Source organism: Lutra lutra, chromosome 1, assembly GCF_902655055.1.
Source record: "Lutra lutra chromosome 1, mLutLut1.2, whole genome shotgun sequence".
Lineage (NCBI taxonomy): Eukaryota > Metazoa > Chordata > Mammalia > Carnivora > Mustelidae > Lutra > Lutra lutra.
Genome location: NC_062278.1, coordinates 164,318,348 through 164,345,622, shown reverse-complemented (window position 1 = coordinate 164,345,622; position 27,275 = coordinate 164,318,348). Strand labels below are relative to the sequence as shown.

General features: G+C 47.3%; 2 protein-coding genes across 2 annotated transcripts in view; one reads left to right on the top strand and one right to left on the bottom strand.

The window, feature by feature from the left end:
• Positions 1-26,690, bottom strand: part of PODXL2 (podocalyxin like 2) — a 37,383-nt gene extending 10,693 nt beyond the window's left edge. Inside the window, exons 1-4 of the mRNA XM_047743063.1 lie at positions 26,556-26,690; positions 19,883-20,161; positions 3,381-4,177; positions 2,557-2,631 (exon numbers count right to left, since the gene is read on the bottom strand). Coding sequence (XP_047599019.1) covers positions 2,557-2,631; positions 3,381-4,177; positions 19,883-20,161; positions 26,556-26,625 — 1,221 coding nt within the window. The 5' untranslated portion in view covers positions 26,626-26,690. The remainder of the gene's footprint in view (positions 1-2,556; positions 2,632-3,380; positions 4,178-19,882; positions 20,162-26,555) is intronic.
• LOC125107768 (WASH complex subunit 3-like) lies at positions 6,521-7,539 on the top strand. The gene has a single exon (XM_047743154.1). It carries the CDS (start codon positions 6,550-6,552, stop codon positions 7,132-7,134), a length of 585 nt encoding a protein of 194 aa, XP_047599110.1. The 5' UTR covers positions 6,521-6,549; the 3' UTR covers positions 7,135-7,539.
• Positions 26,691-27,275: the final 585 nt, after the last annotated feature.

Genomic DNA, 27,275 nt, shown 5'->3' with positions numbered 1-27,275 from the left:
GGTGGACTCACATTCATAGCAGCATTATTCACAACAGCCAAGATGGGGGAAGCTACCTGAATATCCATCGATAGACAAATACATACACAAAATGTGGCCTATAGATACCATGGAAATATTATTCAGACTTTAAAAAGGAGGAAATTCTGACACACACTGCAACATGGATGGACCTTGAGAACGTTCTTCTGAATGAAATAAGGCAGCTGCAGAAGAACAGATACTGTATGAGTCCACTTGTAAGACATACTCAGAGTAGCCCAATTTCTAGGACAGTGGTTATCAGGGGCCTGGGAGAGTGATTAATGGGGACAGAATATATTTTTCAAGATGGAAATTCTGGAGATTTGTTTCATAACAATGTTGACATACTTAACACCATTGTAGTACCTTAAAAATGGTTAAGATGATCAATTTTTTTTTTAAAGATTTTATTTGTCAGAGAGAGAGAGGAGAGCGAGCGAGCACAGGCAGACAGAATGGCAGGCAGAGGCAGAGGGAGAAGCAGGCTCCCCGCCAAGCAAGGAGCCCGATGTGGGACTCGATCCCAGGACGCTGGGATCATGACCTGAGCCGAAGGCAGCTGCTTAACCAACTGAGCCACCCAGGCGTCCCAAGATGATCAATTTTTGTTAGATCTTTTTACCCTGGTAAAAAAAATCCATCAAAAAAAGTAATGACTAATTAGGCAGTGATCAAATAGTAAATGAGAAAAACTATCAAGACAAAAACAGGGAAAGCAGAATGAAAGCATCTTTATATATGTATGTGTTACTTGGAAAGAAGATAGACATTATCTTTAGACTTTATTGTTCAAATATGCACATACAAAATTTAAGGTTCTCAAGGACCCTTAACTGTGGTTTCTAAGTACCATTTCCCAATAAGAGGAATGAGGGCTTGGAGAAATGTTGATTTCTTGCCTGGGGGAAGGAAAGTACAACATGAGCCCAAACATCCTATCACACCAGAAATCAAGGAAACTATCAAACATTAATTAGTTGGCCAAAAAGACTTAGAAGCCAACTCAAAGAGGCTCTCGCTGGCCAGAGATGGGGCATGTAAAAGCATCAATAAGAATTAATAGTCACTGCAATAGAGTCAAATGTATCAATCATGTTTAAAAAAAAAACCTACTTGTTTATTATTTATAGTGGGGAAAAAAGAAAACAACCTCTGGATCACTTTTGAATTAAACACAGGCATATACTTTCACTTTTCCCCAAACCCACTAAACGAGAGTAAAGAATTTTTTCAAGGCCTAAAAGCACAAAGACAAAAACAAAACAAAACGGAGGAGGAAACAAGAACAACAAAATCTGGGCACTGGAGGTATATGGATGAGTTAGAATTTCCTGATCTAGCAAGCCCCAGAGAGCCAGATCCTCAGCTGAAATGGGACAAGCTGAGAAGCAATCACACTTACACTGTCAAACCCCCAACTAACACGCTCTTCAATAGGCAGCACAGGTTACCTTCGGAAGGGAGGATGAAAATGGTTCTAAAAATAGGAAAACTGTTTGAGAGGCTGTTTAAGAAGCACCTGGATCCCTAATCCCTCTTCCCAGCACTGCAGAGCTGACAAATGTCCCTGGCCCCTGGCAGAAGCCTGGAAATTGATTCTGCAAAGAGGGTAAAAGAGAGGCCCTCTGACCCAGAGGACACAGGGCACCACTGTGGGAGGGGGCTCTTGCTCAAAGAGGGAGTAAATGAATTTGTCTGTGCTCACTTGCCCTAACACTGGGCGCCCAGCCCTCTCCCCACCCTGCCTCCCGGAGCGCTGGCAACCAGCCCTTTATGCTCCCAGTAGGACAGACGTTCCTTTTTCAAAGAATCTAGTCGCCCAAGAGGAAGGACCTAAAAATGTTGACATTAAAAACTCAAATGGCCCAGCCAGTCCACCCTCCTGAGAAGCCAGTTAACAAACCCCACTCCAAGCTCAAAGCTTCAATCAGCTCTTTGACAGCCCTCCTTAAACAGCTCTGAAAGAACCCGCCAGTCGTCTGGGGAGCAAAAGCAAGTGAGAAAACCAAGGCCAAAACCAACAAATAAGGAAAGCAACTTTTAAAAGACAGTTTCAATATGTTCCAGGTGATAAGACATTGCACACGTGAACAAAACAATTCCTTGAGGGTTCCTGGGTGTCTCAGTGGGTTAAAGCCTCTGCCTTCAGCTCAGGTCATGATCCCAGGGTCCTGGGATCGAGTTCCGCATTGGGCTCTCTGCTCAGCAGGGATCCTGCTTCTCCGTCTCTGCCTGTCTCTCTGCCTACTTGTGATCTCTGTCAAATAAATAAATAGAATCTAAAAAAAACCCAAACAAACAAACAAACAAAAAAACTATTCCTTGAAATTAAACAGAGTAGGGCAAGAATAAAAGAGCCCTTAGGAATTTAAACATATGAAGGCACTCCTCTTTTAGACTTGGGTGTGGGCTGGCTCCTCCCCTGGGTTAGGCTAGGCCCCTCCCCACGCCCAGCATGCTCCCCTCTGCCAAGGCTCGACCGCCCACCCCCTCCCATCCTTCTCCGTGGTCCCTGCCTAGCTCGGCACGCACACAGTCTATGTTCTCCGTCATGTTCAGAATGATGTAGTTCTTCCCAGCCAGATTGCTCCAGTCTTTGCAGATCACCTGGACAGTGAGACCAAAAGAAGGACCACAGTTACAAAGGCACAAGGAAAGGCAACCGGAGAAAGCATAGATGGAAACCCTGTGAGAAGCCGGATGGGAAGGCCAGCTGCAGGTCTGTGACAGCTAGGTGGGAGCCGACAGCCTCTGCAGGGTGGCAAGCCCAGGCTCCAGCTGCAGGCTCACAAACCCAGATGTCTCTAGAGACCACACCGAGGATGTCTTCAATGAGAGGAGGGGCCTGAGCTACAGGCCTTCAGTGGCAACCCTGTGGGGGTTTCATGTGCCCTAGGCCAAAGGAAAACAGGCCTGAAGGCCAGATGCACAGGCTGGCAACTTGGGACTCCCCTTCCCTTCTCTCCCTTCCCAGGTGCGAGCACTGGCCTGGGCGTGTGTGCTGGGCAGGGGTGAGGAGGAGAGAAGAGGGCGACTGCACGTCCAGGGTGGGTGTGGAGATGGGGGGGCGGCACAGGTCAGACAGTGGGAAGGCCACGGGAGGAGCAGTAGCACTGAACAAGACCAAGCTAGGGAAGCTGAGCTCTTCCAAGAGCTTTGCGTGTTAAGTGTGGTGAGAACACCTGTACAGGGCTGTGAGGCGTGCATCCCAAAAGTTCTGCTGGCGTTCTACGTGCTATCCAAGGGCCTCCCACCTCAGCCTGGCAGACCCTCCCATCCCCACCGTGCAGCCAGGGGATGACCAGACCCCTTAGAGAAAGGTGCTGCCAAATGGCCTTCATGTGTTCTTACTTTACCTGAGTAGAATCCCAGGGTATTCTGGACTGGGCTTCGGCGGCCTGTCCTTCCTGGGGCTGCTGGCTAAGGTCTTCTTGCCCCAAAGTAGCAGAGGAAGGGGTCAGTTCCACATCTCGGGGGGCCAGGGGGAAAGATGCTGAGGCTCCAGGGTAAAGGGGATCTTCATCTGGGCTCTCAGCCCCACTGGGAGCTTCTGTTTGGGGGAATGATGCCAAGGACGGCGCCTCCCCTTGCTTCCCAGCCAGCCCCACTGCTCCCACAGTGGCCTCCTCGCTTGCTTCCTGAGGGGCCTCAAACTCTAGCCCATGCCCCTCAGCTGGCAGCATTGTGCCCCCTGCCTCCTGGCTGATGAAGTCCTGACCCCCCAGGGTCACTGTACTTGGGGTGACTGTAGGCGGTGACAGGCTGGGCTCCATGCTGCTCCCCACCTCCACACCTGAGGAGGCCTGGTCCCCAGATTCTTCATGCCTGTGTTTGGCAGCCCCTGGCATCTGGCTGCTGCTGGTGGGAGAAAAGCTGTGGACCTGAGTATGGGCTTCTTCTTGGGATCTGTTCACAGGCAGGAGCTCCTCTTCTTCCTCTTCCTCTTCCTTCTCTATCTCCTCCTTCTCCCTCTCTTCCTCCTCCTCTTCCTCCTCCTCTTCCTCCTCCTCTTCCTCCTCTCCAGGAGCCATATGCCATGGTGGCTCCACCAGGTTCATCTTGGGCAAGGGAGAGGGCAGACTTGGCACCTCTTGACCCTGGCTGGTGTCTTCTATTGGACCCGCTTTCTCAGTCAAGTCTGGAAAGACGTAATCTAAGGACAGAGACAGAAACCTCATTTGCTAGTTTCATCATCCATCACTGATCTGTTCAGTATTCACAGAGCAGATAACATAAAGCAACCATGAGACCCACAGGGGGACAGCGGGGAGTTGGATTACCAGTCCTTTTGGAAAGGAGTGGGAAATAAAGCTGAACAGTGAGGGTGGGGATGTGGGGCAGACTGTGGGAGAGACGAGGGCCAGGCTAGTCCTTCTTTCCTTCATGATGATGAAAATGACACAAATCTGCCACTAAAATTCTATGAATACAGGAATGTATAAAGTAGAAAGAAAGTGTGTGTGATCACACCCCTGGGAGATAGCCCTCGTTAACAGTCCACAACAAGAAGTTAACATCTCTATGGTTCTTACAATGTATTTGTGTTTCCTCTTCTGGGGATTTCGCCAAGAAGACCCCAGACAACCCATTAGAAAAAGGTCCCTTTATCTCTTTCCCAGTGGGTTGTAATGGGAGGCCTCTTGGTAAAACCCTCAATGAGGTCTGAGAACCTTCTGATCACAGAGACAGACAAGACACAGAGATCGTGACCATTGTTCCTAAACTGTGCTCTTTTGCTGAGATTTAGGCTCTGGCTGGGAAATAAAAGAAAGATATCAGGAGAGCTTAACGGAGCCCACCAGCTGAGCCCAGAGCCTCCCAGAATGGACAGGGTCACTGTTGGCAATTACGGGGAATTTCATCCTTCCTGCCATTCCTAGGAACCATGTCTCGAAATGTGGGACTTAGGAGGCCTCCTGGACAAGCAGGACTTGTTCTGGTTTTGCAGTGAACCCTAGGCCTCTTCAGGGTAACAACAAAGGAAACTCATGGGCCTGTTCGGTTGGGAGATTCATTCAAAATACTAGAAGTGATTTCTAGGTAGCAACTTTAATTGGCTGCCATTTTGTTGCAAAATAAATATCAAAGACTATTTTAAAATACTCTTTAGACATGAGAAAGGCAGTTTAAAATAGTGAACTGGGCCTCCTCCCTCAAAATTTCTATCAAATCATAGAATGGCTTTTCAACTGTCAAATTAAAGTTGTAAAGGTTTAGATAAATTTCTGGGAATATGGAAAGCGGATGAGATCACAAGAACAAATTAACCATTCAGCCAATACAAACACTGGGAGAGATACTGGAGAAGAGAGGTCCTCTTCCCAGCAGAATTAAGGAGAGAGAGCAACTATGGACAGCAAGAACACAGAACACAGAACATTCAGGTAATGGAAGATAATTTTTAAATTCCAGTTAATATCTCAGAGAGACCCAAAGATATTGTCTCCCTAAAATAAGAACAGGGCAATAAGAGAATCAAGTAATCTCTTTAAAAAAAAATAAGACGAAAAGAAAAAGGTTTGTGGAAACTGAAATTAAATTGTCAAAATATAAAAATTCAATAGAACAGCTGGAAGAAAAAAAGTCAAGGAAAAGCCTCAAGAGCAAAAGTAAAAGGACAAGATAGAAAAGTTAAAAAATACAGATGACCAGTGCAAGAAATCTAATATCTAACTATTCCAAAAAGAGAAGAACCCTTAAAATGGAGAGAATAAATAACCAAACAAAGAAGAAAATTTCCCATATCCCATAGTGGGAATCTTTACATTGAAAGGGTATATAATTGAGGTAAGTGATAAAAGACTCACACCTAGCCTCATTCTCATATTTCAGAATTCTAAAGAGTAAGATAAGATCCTAAAAGTTCTCAGAGAAAGAACAGGTTAACATATAAAGTAATAATCAAATTATCTCCAAGCTTCTAATTCATAATACTAGACTGCAGGAACCTAAATTGAAAATGCATTCAGAACTCTGAAGGGACTGTATTTTGAACCTGGTATTTTATACCCAACTAAATTATCATTCAAGTGTGATTACAAAATACAGGCATTTTCATATATGCAAAAGACTTAAAAGTTTTTTAATCCACAGATTCTGAGAGAAGTACTTAAGGAAGTTCTCCAAGAAATCCAAAGAAGACATGGAATCAAGAAACATGAGAGGAAGTCATAAAAATAAATCTCTGGAAGGAAGCTATGCCATGGGCCTAGAGAACAAGCATTCAAATTAGAACATGGATCCATATGGCTCTGAGAATTATTACAAAAAGAAAAATTGATTCCCTATTAAGAAAAAGTATAATTAAAAAAAAAAGAAAAAAAAGAAAAAGTATAATTTTTTGAAGCCAAATGATCTTAGTGATAATTATAATAATTAAATTATAATTATATATTACATATTAAATTATAATCTTTAACTGAATAATCAGATATCATTTAAACAAATAAATGAATATTTATTTAAATGAATAATTAAAATATTCTACCCAGTGCGTGAGCCTTGAGTCCCCCGCCCGCTGAGGAGATGGATGAGGACGGGCTTCCTCTCATGGGGTCAGGCATAGACCTGACCAAGGTGCCAGCTATTCAACAGAAAAGAATGGTGGCATTTCTAAACCAGTTTGTGGTGCACACTGTACAGTTCCTCAACCGCTTTTCTACAGTTTGTGAGGAGAAACTGGCAGACCTTTCTCTTCGTATCCAGCAAATTGAAACAACTCTCAATATTTTGGATGCAAAGTTGTCATCTATCCCAGGCCTAGAAGATGTGACATTTGAAGTATCACCTATAAGTGTCACTGGTGTCACAAAAGAATCACATTCTGAAACCACTTCAGAGAAATCACAACAGAACAGTTTACAAGACTCTGGACCACAGGAAAGTGAAGTAACAACAGAAAATATCTTAACTGTAGCCAAGGATCCAAGATATGCCAGATATCTCAAAATGGTTCAAGTGGGTGTTCCAGTGATGGCAATAAGAAACAAAATGATATCAGAAGGACTAGACCCAGATCTTCTTGAAAGGCCAGATGCTCCAGTGCCTGATGGTGAAGGTGAAAAAATTACAGAAGAAAGTTCAGACAGTGAATCTTCTTTTAGTGACTAAGCTTAATTTTGATAACAGTTACATATACATGTGTAGGTATACATTTACATTCTATAAGAAAGAGAACCTGACCTTGAACTTTTAGTCATAAAAACATCAAATGACCATATATCCACCACCAAACTTCCTCTATGTTAAAATAAAGAAAGAAAGAAAGAACTTATAACCTGGCATTATGTCTTGTTACCAAAAAACAGGGCTGTGACTGAAAAATAGAATAACTTACATAAAGTCCTATAAGTGCTACAAATACTAAGATGGGCTATTTTGGGGATGCAGTGAGCATTAAAAATGAACCCAATGTGAGTTGCCAATCAAAAATAGACTCAGTGTTTCTGTGAAATGTGTAAACCTGGCGATTCACAGACCTGTACTCCTGGGGATAAAAATACATTATATGTTTATTTAAAAAATTAATTAAAAGTTGCAATTTTAAAAAAATAATAAAAATAAAATATATTAAAATTAAAAAAAAAAATTCTACCCAATCTACTTTTGTTAAGTGTACTCTTTTTGAGTAGAAGTGATTGGTAACTTAATTGGTTAAGTTAATTGGTAACTTAACATCTTCCTCTCCTCAGCCCCCGCACACACTCTGTAGGGAAGCTTACCTATTCCCTACACAAAGCAGCCATGGTGTTCAGGGGAGAGGTATGCTTCTGGAACAGAGACCACAGAATACTGTGGAGACCCACACCAGCCTCTGATACTGCACAATCTAGTATCACCTTTAAAAATATCAAAGAATGATCAAGATTCATAGAACATTACGGGAAAGCCAGGCTCATGAAGAAGCATGAAGGAGAGAAAGCAAAGCAACTCACTTCTGAGAGAAGAGTTAATCCAGTAAACAAAGAAAACTTAGAAGCATTTCTTATTAACATCTCTAGAGAGACTCGAGGAAATTACACCCATAAAACAAGTTTATAAAAGAATAGAAGTATTTTACTTCAATAGAAGTAAGCACTTTTTAATAGATCTGTTTAAAATTGAAATACAATGCATAAAAATATAATTGGAATGGACAGGATGGCCACTTGACAGGAAGATGATATAATAGCACACCACATGGATGCTGGGGAAATGGACGTATATGACCCCTTACAGGCATGAGATTTTAGGGCTAGAAGATTGCCCTGACAGCAATGTGCAAGAATTTGATGACAGAGGGGACAAATGAAAGCAGAAAAAGAGTTGGGGGCTTGCTGCAATGTTCTGGGAGAGATAAACACAGATGATGACATTGGAATGAGGAGAGAACAGGTTCAAGAGATGACCCCAGGGGCACGTGGGTGGCTCAGTCGGTTAAGCGGCTGCCTTTGGCTCAGGTCATCATCCCAAGGGTCCTGGGATCGAGCCCAGCTTCTCCCTCTCCCTCTACCTGCCGCTCTGTCTACTTGTGCTCTCCATCTGTCAAATAAATAGATAAAATCTTAAAAAAAAAAAAAGATAAATGATAAATCAAAGCGAATCAAGGGTAGACTTGACACCCTGTGTGCACTGGCTGACTAACAGGAAGAAGGGGGCACTCTGGCTAATGGTGGGGACAGCCAGGCCCGTAGCAGAAATGGTCTAGTCTAGAGGCAAAGTGCGTGGAAAACCCTTAACAGTAAGTATTAGGTGAACCCTTGATTGCCAACTTCTGCCTCCTGAACCCACGACCTGCCCTTTTAGGGAGAGAAAAGAGCCTCTAAGGGCACAGACTGCTCCTTCATTAGGCTCCCTACTGTGTGATCACTCCCAGATAGCCAGGCCCTGACTCATCCTTTCTCAGCGAGTTCATGGATTCCAAAGGCTTTTTCTATTGCCTCTCTGCTAAAGACTCCCAAATTTACATCACCCACCAGGCCTTGGACTTCTCCAGTTCTATGGTTTCCCGAGACTTGAAAAATCAGTAAACGCCACACCCTGAACACAGACTCAGCAGGATTTTTTCCCACTTTTTTTTTTTTTAAACCACCTCCCAGCATCCTGAGTTATTCCTTCTTCTCTTATTGTGTGATCTTGGTCCCACTCCTAATCAGCAGTGTGCCCTTGGACATGTGCTTGACTTCCCCGTGTCCAGTTTTCCTTCTCTGTAAGATAACAACAGTACCTAGCACCCAGGGCTGTGGTCAGGAGGCACTGAGATAAAACCTGGACACAGCCCACACTACACAGCAAATGCATGATTGATTTTAAGTATTCCTCTATCTCCTCCTCCTTTTTATTATCATTAAATTTTTATATGGTAAAATCGTAAGGGGAAAAATGGCACCATTTTGGAAGTCTGTTCCACAGGCTGACAGACAGGATAAGCGTCTGCATGATAAATAAGTCAACGTGAATCAAGGGAATAGGGAAGGGCAGGGAAGGATCGATGCTTTCCTGACAAGCCTAGATATGACCTGAGTATCAGAAAGGTCTCTTACACAGAAACAAGAAATTAATGGGAGACCCAGTGGGGGTGCAGACTGTGAGCCAGAGGTGTGGTGGGAAGTGGAACGTGAGCAGGCAGGGGACAGACCCAAGGGGGACAAAAATGGGGATGCCAGAAGAGTGGGGAGTGGGACGGGATCCAAACATGAATGTGGACTGACCAGTAAAGAAGCCATGCTCAGTCCAAGAAGAGAACCATAGTCTGCTTAACTGAGAAAGATACAACAGTACTTCTGTGCCATTCCTGCAAAAATGTAGACCCTGAGTCATGGGGAAACACAAGACAAAACTGAGGGGTAGTCTACAAAATAACTAGCCTATCTCTTTCAAAACTGTTGAGGTCATGAAAGACAAAGAAAGACTGGAGAATTTTCCAGAATAAAAGTGACTAACGAGGCATGACAACAAACACAGTACCTAATTTTGGACTGGACAGTGAACTATAAAAAATAATTTTGTTTTCTTTTGCTACAGCAAACACTGGGGGGGGGGGGTGGCAAGTTTGAACAGAGTTTGTCATCGTATTATAGTATTGTGTCCGTGTCAATTTCCTGATGGTCACTGTACTGTGATTCTGTAAGAGAATGTCTCTGTTCTTAAGAAACAGACACTGAAGTATGCAGTGTAAGTAAAGGGGCACTGTGTCTGCAAGCTACTGTCAAATGGTTCAGAAAAAAATTGTATGTTCATAAGCACATACACATATTTGGTAAAATATTGACAGTGCGGGAATCTGAGTAAAGGGTGTGTGGGAATTATTCTTGCAAATCTTCTGTAAATTTGAAATTATATTTTAAATAAGGAATTACACAGAGAGAGAGCGCACATCACTTTAAGTACTGGCTAGTGAAAATGCCAGGGCCGCCAGAAGAGAAGTGAAACGTGGCAGGGGAGACAGGGCAGGCCATCCCGAACTAGGAGCTTCCAAAAGCTCCAGGAGAAAGGAACACAGTTGCTGTGAGAGGCTAACAGTCTCGGCGGACGGGGAAGAATGTGTTTTTCCCATTCTGGTGTCCAGGGAAGGAGACCAGGCTTCCAGAGACTTGTGACACTGGCCTGGGAGAGGAAACTGGGGCAGTCATTTTGGAGAGGAAGATAATGGGGTAAACTGGCAATGGAGGAAGAGAAGGATAGCAGGGGAATGGAGCAGGAAAAGGAGAGGGATAGGGGAAAGGATGGCTCTACAGTGGGGGAGGCACAAAGGGCCTGGCAAGGCAGGTGGCTGCCCCAGCCCCTGGTCTCCCAGGGCAGTGACAGCAGTATGTCCTGAGCCCTATCCACGGCTGTCACCAACAACTATGACTCCACATGGCGAGAGCCTATTCTGCTTAGTGCCCTAGACTTTGCTTCCTAGCCCATCTACTTCAGCATCTGGAGTCAGGATAGGCAGCGGCCCGCACACCCCCAAAACCTGTCTGGGATGAAGGCATACCAGCAGGGCACTCCCCGCACACCCCACATCTGGACACAAATGTGTACAAGCAGAAATGCCCAGGAGACACGTTCAAGACAGCAGGAAAGCCAGTCAAAGCCCCAGGAAGATAGTGACAGTTGGGACACTAAAAAGAGGTGAGGGGTCCCTCACAGCTCAGACCATCCAGAGGGAGTTCCAGCTTGGCCTCAAAGCATGGGAGGTCAGGAAGTGGCTACACTGCAAGGACACCGGAAGGTCTCACCTCGCCATCAGTGAGACTGCAGAGGAACGCCTGGGGCCTCCACCAACCTCTTCCCCCTGCCTCCACAGCGTCCCTCCCTGAACGCTGGGTGGCAGCTCTGTGAAATTGTAGTACCCCCTGGTGGCTTACATTGGAAACGACATCTTCCCAAACCACCCCCCACCCTCAAAGGAAACCAGACTTCCAAAGGACACAGCCTTCCTTTTATAGTCGAGGACAAGTGAAGCTCACAGAGGCGAGGACACTTGCTCTAAATTGTGAAACTACACTTATCACAGCTGTAAAGTTGTAAAACCCAGGCTTGTGCGTGGTTAGCCAGTCTTTCCAGACACACCTGCTCGGTTAGGCCAATGCCCAGACTCTGCTTCAGACGCAGGGGGAGGAGCAAAATAACAGAGGAGCATCCTCTCTCCCCCTCCATCTGCACCACAAGCCATGGGCCATCTCTTGGAAGCTGGGCTTGGATCACCAGACTAGTTGACAAGTAAGGGCTCAAGGCGCAGCTTCAAGGTTCTACAGCCAGGGGCTAGAATGCTGGTTAACCAGCTTCTAGGCCCGCCCACCACCCCCTGGGACCTTGAGGCTGAGGTGAACTGACATAATACATTCAGATCAGCTCGCCCAGAAGGCCTGCTCTTCTCCCTCAGGCCATCTCTTAAAGTCACACTGCTGTCATACTCCACATGCCCCAGCTCATTGCAGGTGAATCCACGGGCACGTGTTCCTACAATGGGACTCCAATGGACACCCTACAACCTTCAAGGACCTAGGATTCTAGCTCAAGAAGGGACCTGGGAGGTCATCTGGACAAGAGATGGCTAAGTCTAGGTAAGATGGGCTGCCACCCTCTTCGAGAATATACCTCCTTAGAGAGGCATTTCTGTGTTGGTAGCTTTTGTTTTCTCCCCAAATTCCTTAAACCCAACTGCTGTGGTTCCTGTACAACTTTAGCCCATTTCTGTTTTGTCTGTTTACACGAGGAACTTCTGGGAAGCATCTCCCTCGGGATAAAAACCTACATATTTTCTCAGTTGTTCCAATTTAGTCTCCTTTGCCTGGGGCTCGACAACTGGGATTATCCCTCATTCTCAGCCCCCTCTCCCTGTCATTCTTCATCTCTTGTGGAAACTCTGGATTCACCACACAGTTGTTCCAGTGGTCACAAAATCAGCGGAGTTAGGTACACAGTAAATATCTGCTGAGTGAACTGCTGAAAAGCGAACAAGATTCACAGGCAAGAAGCTAGCTTACGCGAGCTGGAAAGTAAGGTTTCCGGACTCAGGCAGCACGGTCTGAATTTAACACAGCGCTCAAGCTGCTCTCTCCCCATTGGACGTGATCTTGTGGCTCGGAGGCAGCAGGAGGCCACTCTGATGAAGCTCCAGACCTTTGGACAGCTTGGATTCTCCAGGCTTTTTCTTTTTCTTTTAATCTCACTCTGGGGGCTGGCTTTTGTTCCCTAAATAGATCGTGTTGCATTTTCTCCCTCCTGTGTTTCATCGGTTTTGTTAAGTCTCTTTCTCCAGCTTATCAAGGTCACACTGGACTTTGTTTCTGCCTTCCGGGGTAGCCATAATCTCATGGATGACCCCTGGCATCCACTGAAATATTAATGAACTGACTCCCCTGTTTAAGACGTGAAATTAAGACAGGCACCAAGCCAGCGGCCTTGGAAGATCACGTAAATGTCCCTTTCGCTTAATGTCAAATCACTGAAAATTGCCCCCTTGAGTGCAACACTCAAGCCGGTTATTCAACTCAGTGTTGATACAAAAACCCTCACAAAATTCATAACAGACTGGCATAAAAAAGAGGCGCAAGGGGAGAAGCTTTCAGTATAATTAAAAATGACTTTTTAATGGTCAACCTCAGTAGTCATCAAAGAAATGTAAATTAAACATGATGATACAGTTTTGGGGGTGCCAACCTGACAATATACGTATATATTTAAAGATAATACCGAGTATTGGATGAGTGCAGGAAACAGGCACTCCATCTGCTACTGATGGGAATGGAAATCAGGCCACATTGGGGGTGGGGGGCTTAATACATATGAAAAGCTTTAAGAGGAGACATTCTGAACCTGTCATTTCACTCCTTGAAATACACCTTAAGGAAACAATGAGGATGCTGGTAAGGACTTGGGTTTCAAGGATTCCCATCATGGCGCAGTTTGCAGAACAAAAGACTGGGGACCACCCCGCGCTCAGGTGGCAGGCCACTGTCCGAAGGGGTGGTGGCTGGGCCCAGCTTGGGAGACTACTCCTGCCTTACCAGTGAGGGCAGACAGCTCCCTTAGCTGGCCTGGAGAAACGCTGGGAAGTGAAACAGCAGAACCTGTGCACTGTAATTCCGTTTTTTATAAAGGCATATTTTATGTATTTCCCATGTAGGAAAAATTTCCAGAAAGATACATGCCAAAATGTTAACATTTGCCAATTCTGGCTGATAGGATTAGCAGTGGTTTTTACTTTATTCTTTTCTTCATTTTCGGATTTTCACATAACAATACTTATTACTAGTGTAAAACAAAAGTACAGTTTCTTGTGGGCATCTAGGTGTAAGTGCTTCTGTCGGTTGGCCTTCTAAGCAAACATGCCTGATGCGTGCGCTGTGACCCAGAAGGTCAAATCATTCAACAGCAGGTATGGTATCAACGCGTAGGAGCCATTTCCAGGTCCCAGCAGACTGGCTTTGATGATCTGCTTTCTACAAAATTCTTCACAGGCAATAGTAATTCAAGGGGTCTAATCAATGATTTCACACGGAGGGGTAGCAGATCTTAAAGCAGAAATATCAAATTTGAGATTTCACTCTGCCGCCCGTTACCTGTGTGATTTAGTGCCACATGTAAACCTCTCTGAGCTGGTTTCCTTAGTTTTAAACAGGGATCCTAATGATGCCTGCTTTTACAGTTTTCATCAGGCTGCTGTGAGGTTAAAAAAATGATGTGAAAATGAAATATATAATAATATAAGTACTCATGAATGTTCTTTTATGCCCAACCATCATTTGCATGTACTCCCCTCCTCTTGGTACAGAAGTGTGGGGCGCTACCCCCTGGCTTCGAGGGGTGCTCAAGAGCTAGTACAGACCAGAGAACCCAGTCCCTCTGGCCTCAGGATTGGGTCATAGATAGGCTCAGGACGCAGGGAAGACAAACAAGTTTCCATCTGAGACTTCTCCAGAAGTGCTGGGGAAGCAGAGTTTTCTTTCTGCTGCGGCTGCTGAGTGAAAGAAAGGACACTGGACTGACTGGAGTGGAGGGCTCTCTGAGCCACTGCACAGTGACAATGTGTCTGAGAATGAAGCCAGCCAGGGAAGGCTAGGCCTGATGGAGGAAGACAGTTGCCTATGCCCCATTTCAATACCTGGATCCCACCTGCCTAGCTTCTGCAGTCACTGAGCCAATCAACACCCTCTTTTTCACACAGGGCTGTCAGCATGTTTGAGCTGGGTTTCTAGAACTTGCCGACCCTGAAGAGTTGTCACTTTTTTTGTAGAACACTAATTAGCTTGTTCACTAGGAAAATTAAAATCGCATGCAGAGAATTTCATTAAGGATATCAGAGAATGAAAGGGTGGAGGGTGACAGGAGAGACAGCCTTGGGATGAGTGGATAACCCGGGAAAGTTTGTTCTTAATCATTAACAACCTTGTCTGAATTACTTGATCAGGTCTTAAGTTGGCTTAATGCTAGTTGGTGGAGGGCCGATCTACGTTCTACTTCTTTGCCCCTACTTTGCTGAGATCACTCTTCTCACCTGGAATATCAGAAAAACATAATGTTTTAAAGCTGGAGAAGGCTTCAGTCTACCATTCCTCACTTACAGAGGAGAGATTGAAGCCAAGATCAGACAAGGAACATGCGCTCAAGGTCACATCCCTCGTCATCAGTTGAGCAGAAAGACCAGTGCCTGTTTTTGCTGTGGGACCTCAGGATCGTCACTGTGAAGGAGGGCTCTAGCTCTGGCTCTTCTAGGTCCAGCAAACTAGCAATGAAAAGTATAGCAAAGTAGTCGTGACAACAAAGCACACTGGTTTCCTTTCTAACACACGCTCTCTCTGTGCTCCCACAGTGGGTCACTAGGCCCAGGCGCTCAGGAGCCACTGATTCCAGACTCAGCTCCGCCGTACACAAGCTATGCAGCCTTGGGCAAAGCTCTTAGTCTCTCTGGGCCTGGGTTTCAGCATCTGTGAAGCAGTGACAACTCCTGCCTGTGGACCCTACAGAGTGCATAGAGTTGTGAAGTTCAAATGAGCTAATCACAGAAAACATTCTAAGGAAAAAACAGTAATATTTACTATGTAAAATACCAGACATTACTGCTAGTCTCTAATAAATGGTTGAGCTGAGAAGCAACCTAATAGAGCCAAGACTATGGAGTCTGGAAACTTGGGTTTGATTCCTGGTTCTTACACTTGGTAGCTGGGCTGTTATGCAAACTCCTGGAGCCTCAGTTTGTTCACTGGTCAAATGGGAGTAACAATATATACTTGTTTCTGTTGAGATTAAATGAGATAGTGTACAGAAACACCCAGCATGGCGCCTGGCGCACACTTGGTGTTCATGTATGGGTTGATGTCATAATTACTAGAAGGGTTTTGGGTCTGAGATTAGGCCCATCTACCACCTGGCTTTCAGCAGTCGTTGCTCTTGGACATGGATGTAGCCATGTCCCCATGGGCTGTTAGGACAGCACTTTGCATGGTCACTCTGACCTCTAGACACACTCTTCCTCCAGGCAGGCCCTTTGAAGTTTCCTTGGTTCTCCTCTAACCTGAGGGGCAAACCCAAAGAGGCAATGCCCTCTTTCCTTCCAGAGAACCCTAGATGGAAGCCTCTGACTTTTAGGGTCAGGAGCAAAAGCAGGCAGAGGGGGCTGCCACGTACTGTCCTCTCTGGGCTTCCTCCCCGCCAAATGAGCCTCACACCTGGAACACGCTCTGTCTCTGGGATGACCTCACACCGTATTATCAAGGTACCATGAGGACGCAGAAGCAGAAATGACTAGCTTCACGTCAAGGCCACTGCTAAGCTCACAGAGATGCCCCTCTGGGCAGATGAATTAGAAGAAGGCACTCCTTCCATTCAGCCTGACTGCGTGAGCAGCACGCAGGCTGGACTTGAGCCCCAGCTCCCCTGCTCGGCAAGGCGCCCCTGGACAGGGCACCATGTGCACAACCACGTGCAGTCCTGCCCACTTGGTAGAGATCCAAAGGCCTCTCAGAAGCTGTGTCTTCTGAGCTAGGTGCTGCAGGATGATGACAAGTCTGCCTGGCAGCTGGGATGGATAAGAGCGCTCAGGCCTGAGAACACACTGATCCTTGATCCAGCTCTGTCTCATACCAAGTGCGACCTTGTTAAAGCACTTAGCTTCCCTGTGCCTCAGTCCCGCAATCACCAGTGATAATAGGCTAGTGAACCGACGCTTGCAGGAGCAGGGAAGGAGATGAGGCCGAGGGGCTGGGCCAGAGCATCAAGAACACTTTCTGCAGTACTAAGATGTTTCACTTTTATCCTGTGGGTACTGTGTTTTCACAAATTGCCTTGGACGTGTACAGAGAAGAGACTGACCCAAGGAAAGGTAAGGGCTCCATGGGAAGGTGAGAGATGTGGAAGCCTGGGAAAAGCAGCCTTCCTTCCTCTCCTTCCTCTAGGGCTCTCACCCATTCTTCGTGCAGGGCACCTGAGTCCCCATCTCACAGTCATTCAGGGTGTAGAGCAGAGAAGAGGAGACAGACTACGCTGCAGAGCCGGCACAAGGAGGAGAAGAGATGCCAAGTGCCAGTGACAGAACACGTATTCGATGACTTTCTCTTTTCACTATTAGGAGACGCAGAGAGGCTAATGGGAGAAGAAGAGAGAGGAGGAGAGAGGAAAAGGAGGGAAAGGGAAGTGAGAGGCAGAGAAAATGAGTTCAGCAAAGCCTCAGGGTCATCCCACTGTGATCCTGAGGAAGGTCCTAGGCTCAGCACTGTGGCTTTCTTGGCTAAGGCCCTCTTGTCTTAGACTAGATTCTCAAGGGTCTTTCCAGAGAAAGACCCAAGCACATCTAATTGTCTAGTGCTTCTTTTCCATGACAAGGGGATAGATTTATCAGCCTATTCTGCTGCGGTAACAGGCTAGCTTAATGGGGGAAATGAATTAAATCCCTATCTTATACCACATACCAAAGTAAATTACTGCTAGAATAAAGAGTTAAATGTAAAAATTTAATGAAAAAAAAAAAAGGAAATAAAGGTACATATATCTCAGGGAGGGAAAGGATTTTTCTAAACATAAAGCAAAGAAAAACATAAAAACATTTCAAAAGAAAGACTGTGAAGTTTGTAAAAAAATTAATGTATGTCAAAAATTACCATAATAAAAAAAGTAATTGATAAACTGGAAAAATGTTTTCTATACACATCAGAGAATGTATTCCTTTTATGTGAGGATTGGTACGGTGATAAAAAATAATTAAAACTCCAATAGAAAAAAATGGAAAAGCAATGATACGTAATAAAGAGTACTTACAAGTACCAAGTGCTGTACTGGGAGCGTTCAATGCATTACTGCATTTAAACCTCGCAACCCTATGATACTATTTCTTCCTGGATGGGAAAACAGGCTCAGGTTCCTCCTTGCCAAAAATCATATAGCCGTTAGGTGTCGGTGCTGAAACTTTGGGATCTGCCTGACCCCAGAGCCTGAACTTCATTATACTATGCCTCAAATCAGAGAGGACCATAAGCGGTCAGAATACGTACATACATACATACATACACACACACACATACATGTTAACATTCACTAGCAATCAAAAGCCATTATAATTTCCCTATCAAGTTGACCAAGATTTCTAAATGACAAAGCGCAGTGGTGAGGAGGGCCCAACAACCTGCCACTCATTCCACCTCCGGTGGGTATGCGAACTGGAAAGACCTTCCTAGAGGCTAGTTTGGAAATATTTAACAAAAGCCCGTGGAAAGATTCCTATTCTTTGTGCCAGACATGTTCCATCCCCTCCAGATCTTCTCTCTACCCTTCTCTACCCTGTCCTCTGCCCTGGGAGATGGACCCCGGGAGTTACCGCAACAGGCCAAGTGTCCCTGCTTCCCGACCAGACTCCCCGAAAGAGGCAGGGGAAGAGAGATTGACAGGGGTCCTGGCAGAAGATGGGAGGAGAGGGGGTTAGGTACTTCCTCCCCTGGTTTCTCCCCTGCTGGGTCACAGCTCTTGCCAGGATCACTTGTTTGCCAGCACTCTCTGTCCCTCCTGGTTCCTTTCATCCATCTCTCCCTCCATCCCTTTGGGTGTAGGAAAACTGAGTGCTCTGCTGCCCAGGACCCTGGACTCCTCTGTGGTTGGCCTATCCCCTGCCCATACCTTTCTAAGTTCCTTTTTCTATAAATAAACTCTCTCTGGGTTATCTCAGTTTAGTCATATCTTCTTTTTCTGGCTAGGATGCTGATTGATATATCTTTACACCTAGAATTTTATTCTAGAAATGTATCATGAGGAGACAATCAGAGAAGTGTAAAAATATATGATGATAGTTTTAGCAGCATTAAAACTAGGAACAACCTAAATATTCAACAATAGGGAACTGGTTTTAAACCTGTGATGAGCCACATGATGAAATACTATGTAGTCACTAACAATCAGGTTTAAAAAGAGTATTCAATTATGCGGAAATACATTTATTAAATATTTTAAGTGAAAATATTATGATCTCAATTTGGCACATAAAAGGGACTACAAGGATGTATCCCAAACTATGACTAGTGATTCTCTTTTAGTTGTGAGGTTACAGGTGACTTTCGTTTCCTTCTTTGCATCTTTTGTATTTTCTACAATTTTCAAGTATTATTTGCATAATTAGAGGACATAAACCCAAAATATTATATATGCTAAAGAGAAAAATTCAAACTGCGTTCTGTAACAGCCTGCCCCGATGTGCACGGGCAGGCACACACACAATGTGGCGGTCTGGCATTTACAAACGGGCTCCTGCTGGCCGAGAACATGCACAGCTGCTGAAGCCAGGAGCATGGCCAACGTGCTCCGCCGCATCTGCATCCAGCTCCTAACTGCATGCATTCCAGCTTGGGTCCTGGCCCCAGGTGGCTGGCCCACATAGGTTCATCAGCCATGCTCTGGAAACGCACGAACCAGCTCTGGGGCATGACTGAGAGAAAGGCGGTGCCTTGATCCAGGGTCAGAGAGACCTCAGGAGGGGTACAGGAACCTTCAACAGGGACAACATAGCACAGCAGGGGATGAACCCCTAAATCTTGGGACGCCCTGGCTTGGATCATGGCTGAGCAGATGAGCAGCTGATGAATTTAAAGATGCTCTCAACCCCTCTGAGCAGTGGTTTTTGCATGTTTACATGGGGGGAAAGTTACCCTCCCAGGCTGTTGCATTATATGGTGTTACACGAGCGCAGAACATGGGCTCCCTAAACAGCAGCAAACGTTAAAGAGAAAAGAGCCTCGGAGACCAGTAAGACACCAGGGTCCCAGAAACTTGGCTTTGATGGCACTATAAAAGCTGGCAGGGAGAGACAAGAGATAGGATTTGAGCAAGGAAACAGTCCTCTGGCATTTGCATAGCCAGCCTCCCTCCCAGCTGCAAGGTGCACCTGGTCTGGGGTGAGAAGAGCTACCTGCAGTGGGTCCCAGATCCAGACTGGAGTCGTTCAGCGCCTCCTCCTCTTCCCAGAAGTACTGTGGTGGCTGCAGAATGCGCGACTCTTCGCTCTCTTCACTGGGGAAACCCGAGCCGGGGGCTCCCAGGCCGGCTCCCAGTCCCATGGCCTCACTGGGCTCCTCTGAGTCCAGAGGCTCCAGACCCGTGGGCGGCAGGAGGTCCATCAAGGAGGTGGAGGTGAGGCCCTCTGGGCCAGGCTCATCGGACCCTGCTGCACACGTGCCCAGGGACGCTCCTGCACAGACATGAAAGCTGGATGGTTAGAAGAGGCCAGAAAGGCAAGACTGGCACACTGTTAGGACACGTCTCCAACAGCAAAGAACACAGGGGTGCCTGTGGGGACTGCGGGGAGACACTCCTGACACCCAGGGGCTACCGGGGGATTCTGAGACACTGTTCTAACTCCACAAAGGTCGAGCTGTTCAGCCCTCCCAGTGGCAGGACCAAAGGCGAGCCCGAGGGAGGTGGGCCGGAGAGCGTCATCGGACTCAGCACCGGCTTGGCGGCAGCAGCGGGGGGAGTACTTGTTCACTCAGAAACGGCCACCAGTGGCCACCTTCACCTTCACTACAGCTGTGCTGGGCTGCAGCGGGCACAGATGCAGTGAAGCACAAGTCCCTGCTCTGAAGGACCTCGTATGCGCACCGGTCCCCAGGCTTCTGTCCTAAGCTGAACGCTTTCCAAAAGTGCATTAAGAATGAGATTCGGATGTCAGCAATCCAATCTCCTGAACAGTCTCTAAAGACTAGGTGCGACCTCAGGTCAGATTCAGCCAGCGTTGGTCCTAACATCTTTGTTTAGCATCTTGGATCCCTCTTTCCTAATTTATAAAACAAACGAACGAAACCCAATAAATTAAAGAGCATCTTTTTCCGTCTCTCACTTCCATTCACTGAGAAGAGGAAGACAGCCCTATGTGCCTGCTTCACACCTTAAGTACTAGCTTAAACACACAAATATTACTTATTTGCTCTATGTCTTCTGGAAAATTGCTTAAAACCTCTGGGTCCATCTCCTCATCCTTAAAAATAAGGAAGGTGGTTGAAATGACCTCCAAGTTCTCTTTTCCAAGACTAACGTTCAGTGATACGATCAAGAGTTATATCCTGCTCTTCCCCGTTGCACACCGGGCCGCGGCCTGAATAGTTCATGTCAAATTTTCATGATGTTTAGAATAAAAAGTGAGAGCTAACACTATTTGTGCTGCATGCTCCATGCTCTGCATGGCCTGAACCCGAAGCTTCACAACTGTGTTCTCCACTCGTGATAAGCCCTAAGTTTGGCACCCTGAGCGTGGTGGAGACCCCGTGAGCTATGTGTGCACGGGCGGGCAACACCCGTTGCATCTGACCGAAAGGACAGCCCCGAGGAAAAGGGGCTTAACACAGTTAAAAGGTGTGCGGATGAGGATAAACAGGTCTTGATCTCAAACACAGTAGTACGGTCTAGTAGAGAGAGCTTGAGCCAGGGAAGCAGGTTTGGGTTCTGGCTTCCCTGGGGGAGCTGCTCTGGGTAAGCTATTTCACCAGGGGCCCCAGGTTCCTCATTGGTAAAGCAAAAATTCCACAGCCCTCAGGAAGGCAGGGGCCTCAGATGAGGGCAGCTCCATGCAGACCGTGCCATAATGAGCAGACTGTATTTCAGAAATCTAAGTATTATTATCCTTTATAAAGAACAGAGAACTGGGATGTTCTTGGCCAGGAAAAAAGAACATGCAAGAGAGACAATGGTCAGTATCTTCAAATATATTAAAATAAAAGGTTGATGTGAGTCATAGAGATCAGAGTTATTCTATGTGACTTTAAAAACAAACAAACAAACAAACAAAAACAAAACAAAACCAGGACTAATGGGTGGAAACGTGGGACAGCATGCAAGCTTCAAAAAACCTTTAACCAGGGATGCCTGGGTGGCTCAGTTGGTTGGGCAGCTGCCTTCGGCTCAGGTCATGATCCCAGCGTTCTGGGATCGAGTCCCACATCGGGCTCCTTGCTCAGCGGGGAGCCTGCTTCTCCCTCTGCCTCTGCCTACCACTCTGTCTGTCTGTGCTCATGCTCTCTCTCTCTCTAACAAATAAATAAATAATAAAATCTTAAAAAAAAAAAAACAAAAAAACCTTTAACCAAAACAGGTAATGCCTAGGGCCACCTGCCCCCACCCGCCCAACTCCTGCTTCTGCTTCCAGTCCCTGCTTCTGAGAAGCTCTCCCTGGTATTCCCAGTGTAGGCTAGGCACCACGCCTAGTACCATAGCCTTCTGAACCAATCACTGCACTTTTCTCTCAAACTGGAGCTGGCCGTCTATGGCCTTCTTCCCTCACTCTGTATGCCTCGTGTCTGAGTCAACTTGGTCGGCCCAGTGCCTTGACAGACTCTGAAATATGACAGGAACACAACAGGTGTTTGAATAAATAACCCTCTTGTTTCACAGATGAAATAAGGGAGAGCTCAGGACCGTAAGGTCACAATCACACAGCCGGTTAATAGAAGTGCTTTCTCCCCTCAAAAATGACCACGGTTTGAAAAGTGTAGTCTAAATTTTAAATGTGATACCAGCAGATACAACTGCAAAAGTGGTACCCCCAAGACTGGGGGAGCCAAATGCAATAAACTTACCTGAAAAAAACTCACGCAGTCCACAGAGAAAAAAAGTCAATTGACAAGAAATGTTTGTAATAATTAAATAAACATTTTACAGATCTTCAGGTCACCTGAGCAGCCAATCTTTGAAAAAGCCATTGGGTGAAAATCTTTATCTACATGAACCAGCCTCTAGCGGGTACATTGGGAAAGACATTATGTCAGCCTCTTTAGAAAAGTACAAACTAGTTTTATTTAGGAATTCTTGGGATTTTAGCCTCTGGAGGCTCAAACTTGCATTGCCTCTTCAAAACCTGAGTGTTGCCTCTCTTGGAGCTGAACTGGGGCCTGGTGGGAGAGAAGTCACTCCCTTCTAGGCCTTGGGCCTTCTCTCCACAGTGGCATGGATCTTGAGGAAACTGTGTCAGCCCTCTCAAGGAAAGTCTGACCAGCAGTCCTGTTGATTTCCCGCTTCTGGAAATCCAATACTATGTAGTCAGTGAAGCTCCCTGTTCAGAGGACTGCAGTCTGTGGAATTCCCTGGGACCACTCCCTACCATTTCCACAACAAGGCGAGTTTCTCCATTCTCTGAAACTCTCTCCTCCACCTGTCAGGCAGAGACACCACCGTCTCCTTCCACCTCCTCCTCCCTCCTTCTCTTCCTTTCCCAAACTTCTGAAATGAATGAACAGAAATTTTGATAATCTTGCCAAAAACCTATTGTGAAAAAAGGAATCTGGGTCCGCACTCTTCTCCAGTAAACAGTTCCATTTTCTTGAACTTCTTTTTCCCTATGATGGTTATTTATTCTTTATATAGACCTTGATATTTTCAAAAGCCTTAGCAATGGATAATTATTTAGTAATTGTAAGAGCTTGCTTATTTTCCAACTTGCCCACCAAAATAGTAGCTGAGCCTTAAGCATTCTGTGTATAATTGCTTTTACACTTAATAATTAATCTGCCTTAACTGAGACTCCATCTGATTTAAAATTTCAGATTTAGGGGACGCCTGGGTGGCTCAGTGGGTTAAGCCGCTGCCTTTGGCTCAGGTCATGATCTCAGAGTCCTGGGATTGAGCCCCGCATCGGGCTCTCTGCTCAGCGGGGAGCCTGCTTCCTTCTCTCTCTGCCTGCCTCTCTGACTGCTTGTGATCTCTCTGTCAAATAAATAAATAAAATCTTTAAAAAAATAAAATAAAATAAAATAAAATTTCAGATTTATACTCTTTGTGATTAATTCTTTTTTCCTTTTAAAGACTTACTTATCTTTGGGGTACCTGGGTGGCTTAGTGGGTTAAAGCCTCTGCCTTCAGCTCAGGTTATGATCCCAGGGTCCTGGGATCGAGCCCCGCATCGGGCTCTCTGCTCAGCGGGGAGCCTGCTTCCCCCTCTCTCTCTGCCTGCCTCTCTGCTTACTTGTGATCACTGTCAGTCAAATAAATAAATAAAATCTTTAAAGACTTACTTATCTTGAGAGAGAGGGCACACTAGCACATGGGGAGGGGGGCAGCAGGAGAGGGAGAGAGAATCTCAAGCAGACGCCATGCTGAACGTGGAGCCCGACACAGGGCTTAATGTCACAGAATCACAACCTGAGCCGACACCAAAAGGTGGACACTTAACCAGCTGTGCCACCCAGGCGCCCCTGATTTTCTTTTGTTCTCCTCTAGCATCTATAATTTTCTGATATTTCATCACTCCCAACAGAAAGAGGGAGAGAAAAAGAAGGTACGTGAAAAGGATTTGGTGACCAGCCTCAAAGAATTGAAAATCTGACCCAAACTCGGAAAAAGAGGCAGAGGAAGTAGGCTTATATCTCAGGGGGTGAAAAAACAAGGCCTTAGTAATCCGCATGTTTTATCTCCCCTGCAATCTGCTCCTGATCCAAACATCCCTTTCTGATTTCCACCATCCACTACACCCCCACCCTTCTCCTCATCAGCAGCTTTGAAGTACAGCTCTCCCTAAGCCCTTGCCAGACACCAATACGGGGGCTGCCCGGCAGCATCTGCCACACAGCCCCCACACCCGTTAAGTGTCAGCTACAACAGAAATTGTCTAGCACAATCACCCTACCACATACACACTCACACTAGTGTGCATGTCTGGATAATCTGAGAAGCAGTGCCCAAGCGCTCTTGAAAGGTTTCTACAGAAAGGTATATTAAGAAAGAGACATACTACCAGACACATACGTGTCACTAAGAGGGAAGTAATAACATATACCATAAAGTGTGTAAGGGAGGGAGGAGTTGGGAGGGAACACAGAAGGAGTAAAGCTGCCCACAGTCATCCATGCCTAGCCACAGCTGGACATGGGTCCTGACACACACTGCTTGCCAGTTCTGGTATGGCTGTTGCACAAAGAAAGAGCAGACTAATCAATATTTAATTTATTTGTTGAATCTCACCTCTTCCAGAGACGATTCAAGCTATGCAAACATAGACATAGGTGTGTGTGAACACATGAGACAAATGCCAATGGACATACTTCTGTGCACACACTTAGGTTCTTACCCATCCCTGGACTGATGGTGGAGAAAAAGTACCCCTTGCTGAACTGAGCCTTGCCAGGAAAAGCTCAGGTGCAAGAGATCCCTTTCCCTGTCCAGTCATTTTCCCTGGGATTCTGTCACTATGGGCCCATGGCAGTGGCCCATCTCACTGCCACCGTTAAGCAAAGACTGCTCTCCCCTCTCAGGCAGAGACCCTTCAAAGTCCTCTCCTTCATCACACAGATGCACACCTGTGCCTGTGTCTTTGGGGGTTAACCTCACAGGAGGTGACTAAGTAGCCAGTGTCCCAGGTCAACTCCCACATACACACACACACGTTATACTCCTGCATGTCCATCAGAAGTGGAATCACTCAAGGCCATCTGATGAGTGAACACGTACACTATACACACACATGCATGCACACACTCATTCCGTTGTGTCTCTCTACCAACACCAATTAGCAATCGCCCCTTAATATGCACCCGTTGCATACCGTCCCCTTTCTGCTGTGTCCGGCACATGGAGAAGCTGTTCAATCATGTCCTTATTTGACCCACTCCTGCAGACAGCACTTCTACCCACCCGCATTCAGTGGTGGTGGCCTGTCTGGGAGGCTGCCACATACCTTGTGCCACCAGCCAGCAAACACCTGAATCCCATGTATCCCCCTGGGAAGCTCTCAGCAGGCTCTGTCACAGGCACATCTATTTCACACCTGCCCCCCACACCCAGCCTGTCATCACCCACACACTGCCCTTGGGCACTACTGAACTAAAACTACATCTCAGAGTGTCTCTCACACCCATCCCTGCGTGGCAGCTGCGCAGGAGCTATCCAGCAGTGTCACTGTCACAAGCAGAGACCTGGGTGCTGTCATACCTCTTCTTTGTCAGCTCCTAATAAAGTTGCCCAGCACAGTCTAGACAGCCATTCGCAATGACACACCCCTCCTCCTGTCCGGTAGCACCACACGCGCGTAAACACACACCCCTCATTGTCGCAGCAGCTGTGTGTACGGCTCTTTGGCACTTTCCCCCTCGGAGCCGCAAGACACTGGCGCCCACGCTCACTGTAGTGACCCCATGGGACCTGTAAATGCCGCCTCCCCATCCCTGAGTGGCTGTCGCGGGGCTGGCAGCCAAGGTCCGTCCTCCTCTAGCTCGTGCTCCCGCCCTCCCCAACGCCCCCCGAACAGAGCCCCCAGGGAGCGCGTGCAGGCGCGCCGCCTCCACACTCCCGCGCCTCCCCTGCTTGTGTGTGTGTGTGTGTGTGTGTGTGTGTGTGTGTGTGTGCGCGCGCGCGCACACGTACGCCCCCGCGCTGGGGAGCCGCTTTCACACGAGGCACACGCCGTGGCCCCACGCCCCCCGCCCTGGGAGCGCGCGTGTCGCGGACGGCGCAGCAGCCCAGCCGAGCCCCGCGCTCCCGCGCCTCGCGCGCCAGCCCCTTTGTTGGCGGCCAGGGAGCTGTCCAGCACCACGGCCCGCCGTCACCGCCGCTACCCGCCGGCCCCGGCCCCGCGGCCGCCCGCCCGCGCAGCGCGCACTCACCCCCGGCCAGCAGCAGCAGCAACGGCGGCAGCAGAGGCGGCAGCCGGGCGGCCCGCAGCAGCCAACCCATGGTGCAGCCGTCGCCGCCCGCAGCCGCAGCGGCGCGGCTCCTCGGCCGGCGTCAGGGGCCGCGCGGGCGGTGGCGGCGGCGCGCGCCCGCCCCATTGGCCCGCGTGGCCGTCACTCACCCCTGGCCCCGCCCGGCCGCGTGCCGCGGGCGCGCCCCCGCGAAGACGAGGCGGGCGCGCGGGCGGCCGCCCCTCTTCTTGGGCCCGGGCGCCCGGCCGGCCAATCAACACCGCGGAGGCCTGTAGGGGCGGGGCCGTGGCCGCAACCGCCTGGAGGTCCCGGCCTCGCACCTCGCGACTTCAGGAGCTGCCGCCACCTGCCTGAGGTGCAGCGACGGAGGAGGGCACGCCAGAGCCATCTAGTCATCCATTCCCCTGGAAACACTTCTGAGCGCCCAAAAGGCAGCGGGGGGTCACTTGCATGGAAGGACACTGGTCTGAGAAGACAGGAGTGACCCCTGACGCAGTTGACATGAGGAGTGACTTTAATCCTACATCAAGACACTCTAGGCGGAGTGGGGTCAGGGAAGGCTTCTCCAGGGCACGTCAGCTGGGCAAGCAATCCTTTGTGCCTCAGTTGCCTCAACTGTTATGTATGGGCTTCCTGTTATCAGAGCAGTATTGTTTAACTTTTGTGAAGTGTTTGGTCCCT

Coding starts and splice junctions, on each gene's coding strand:
- LOC125107768 (XM_047743154.1), top strand. CDS start 6,550: ATGGATGAGGACGGGCTTCCTCTCATGGGGTCAGGCATAGACCTGACC.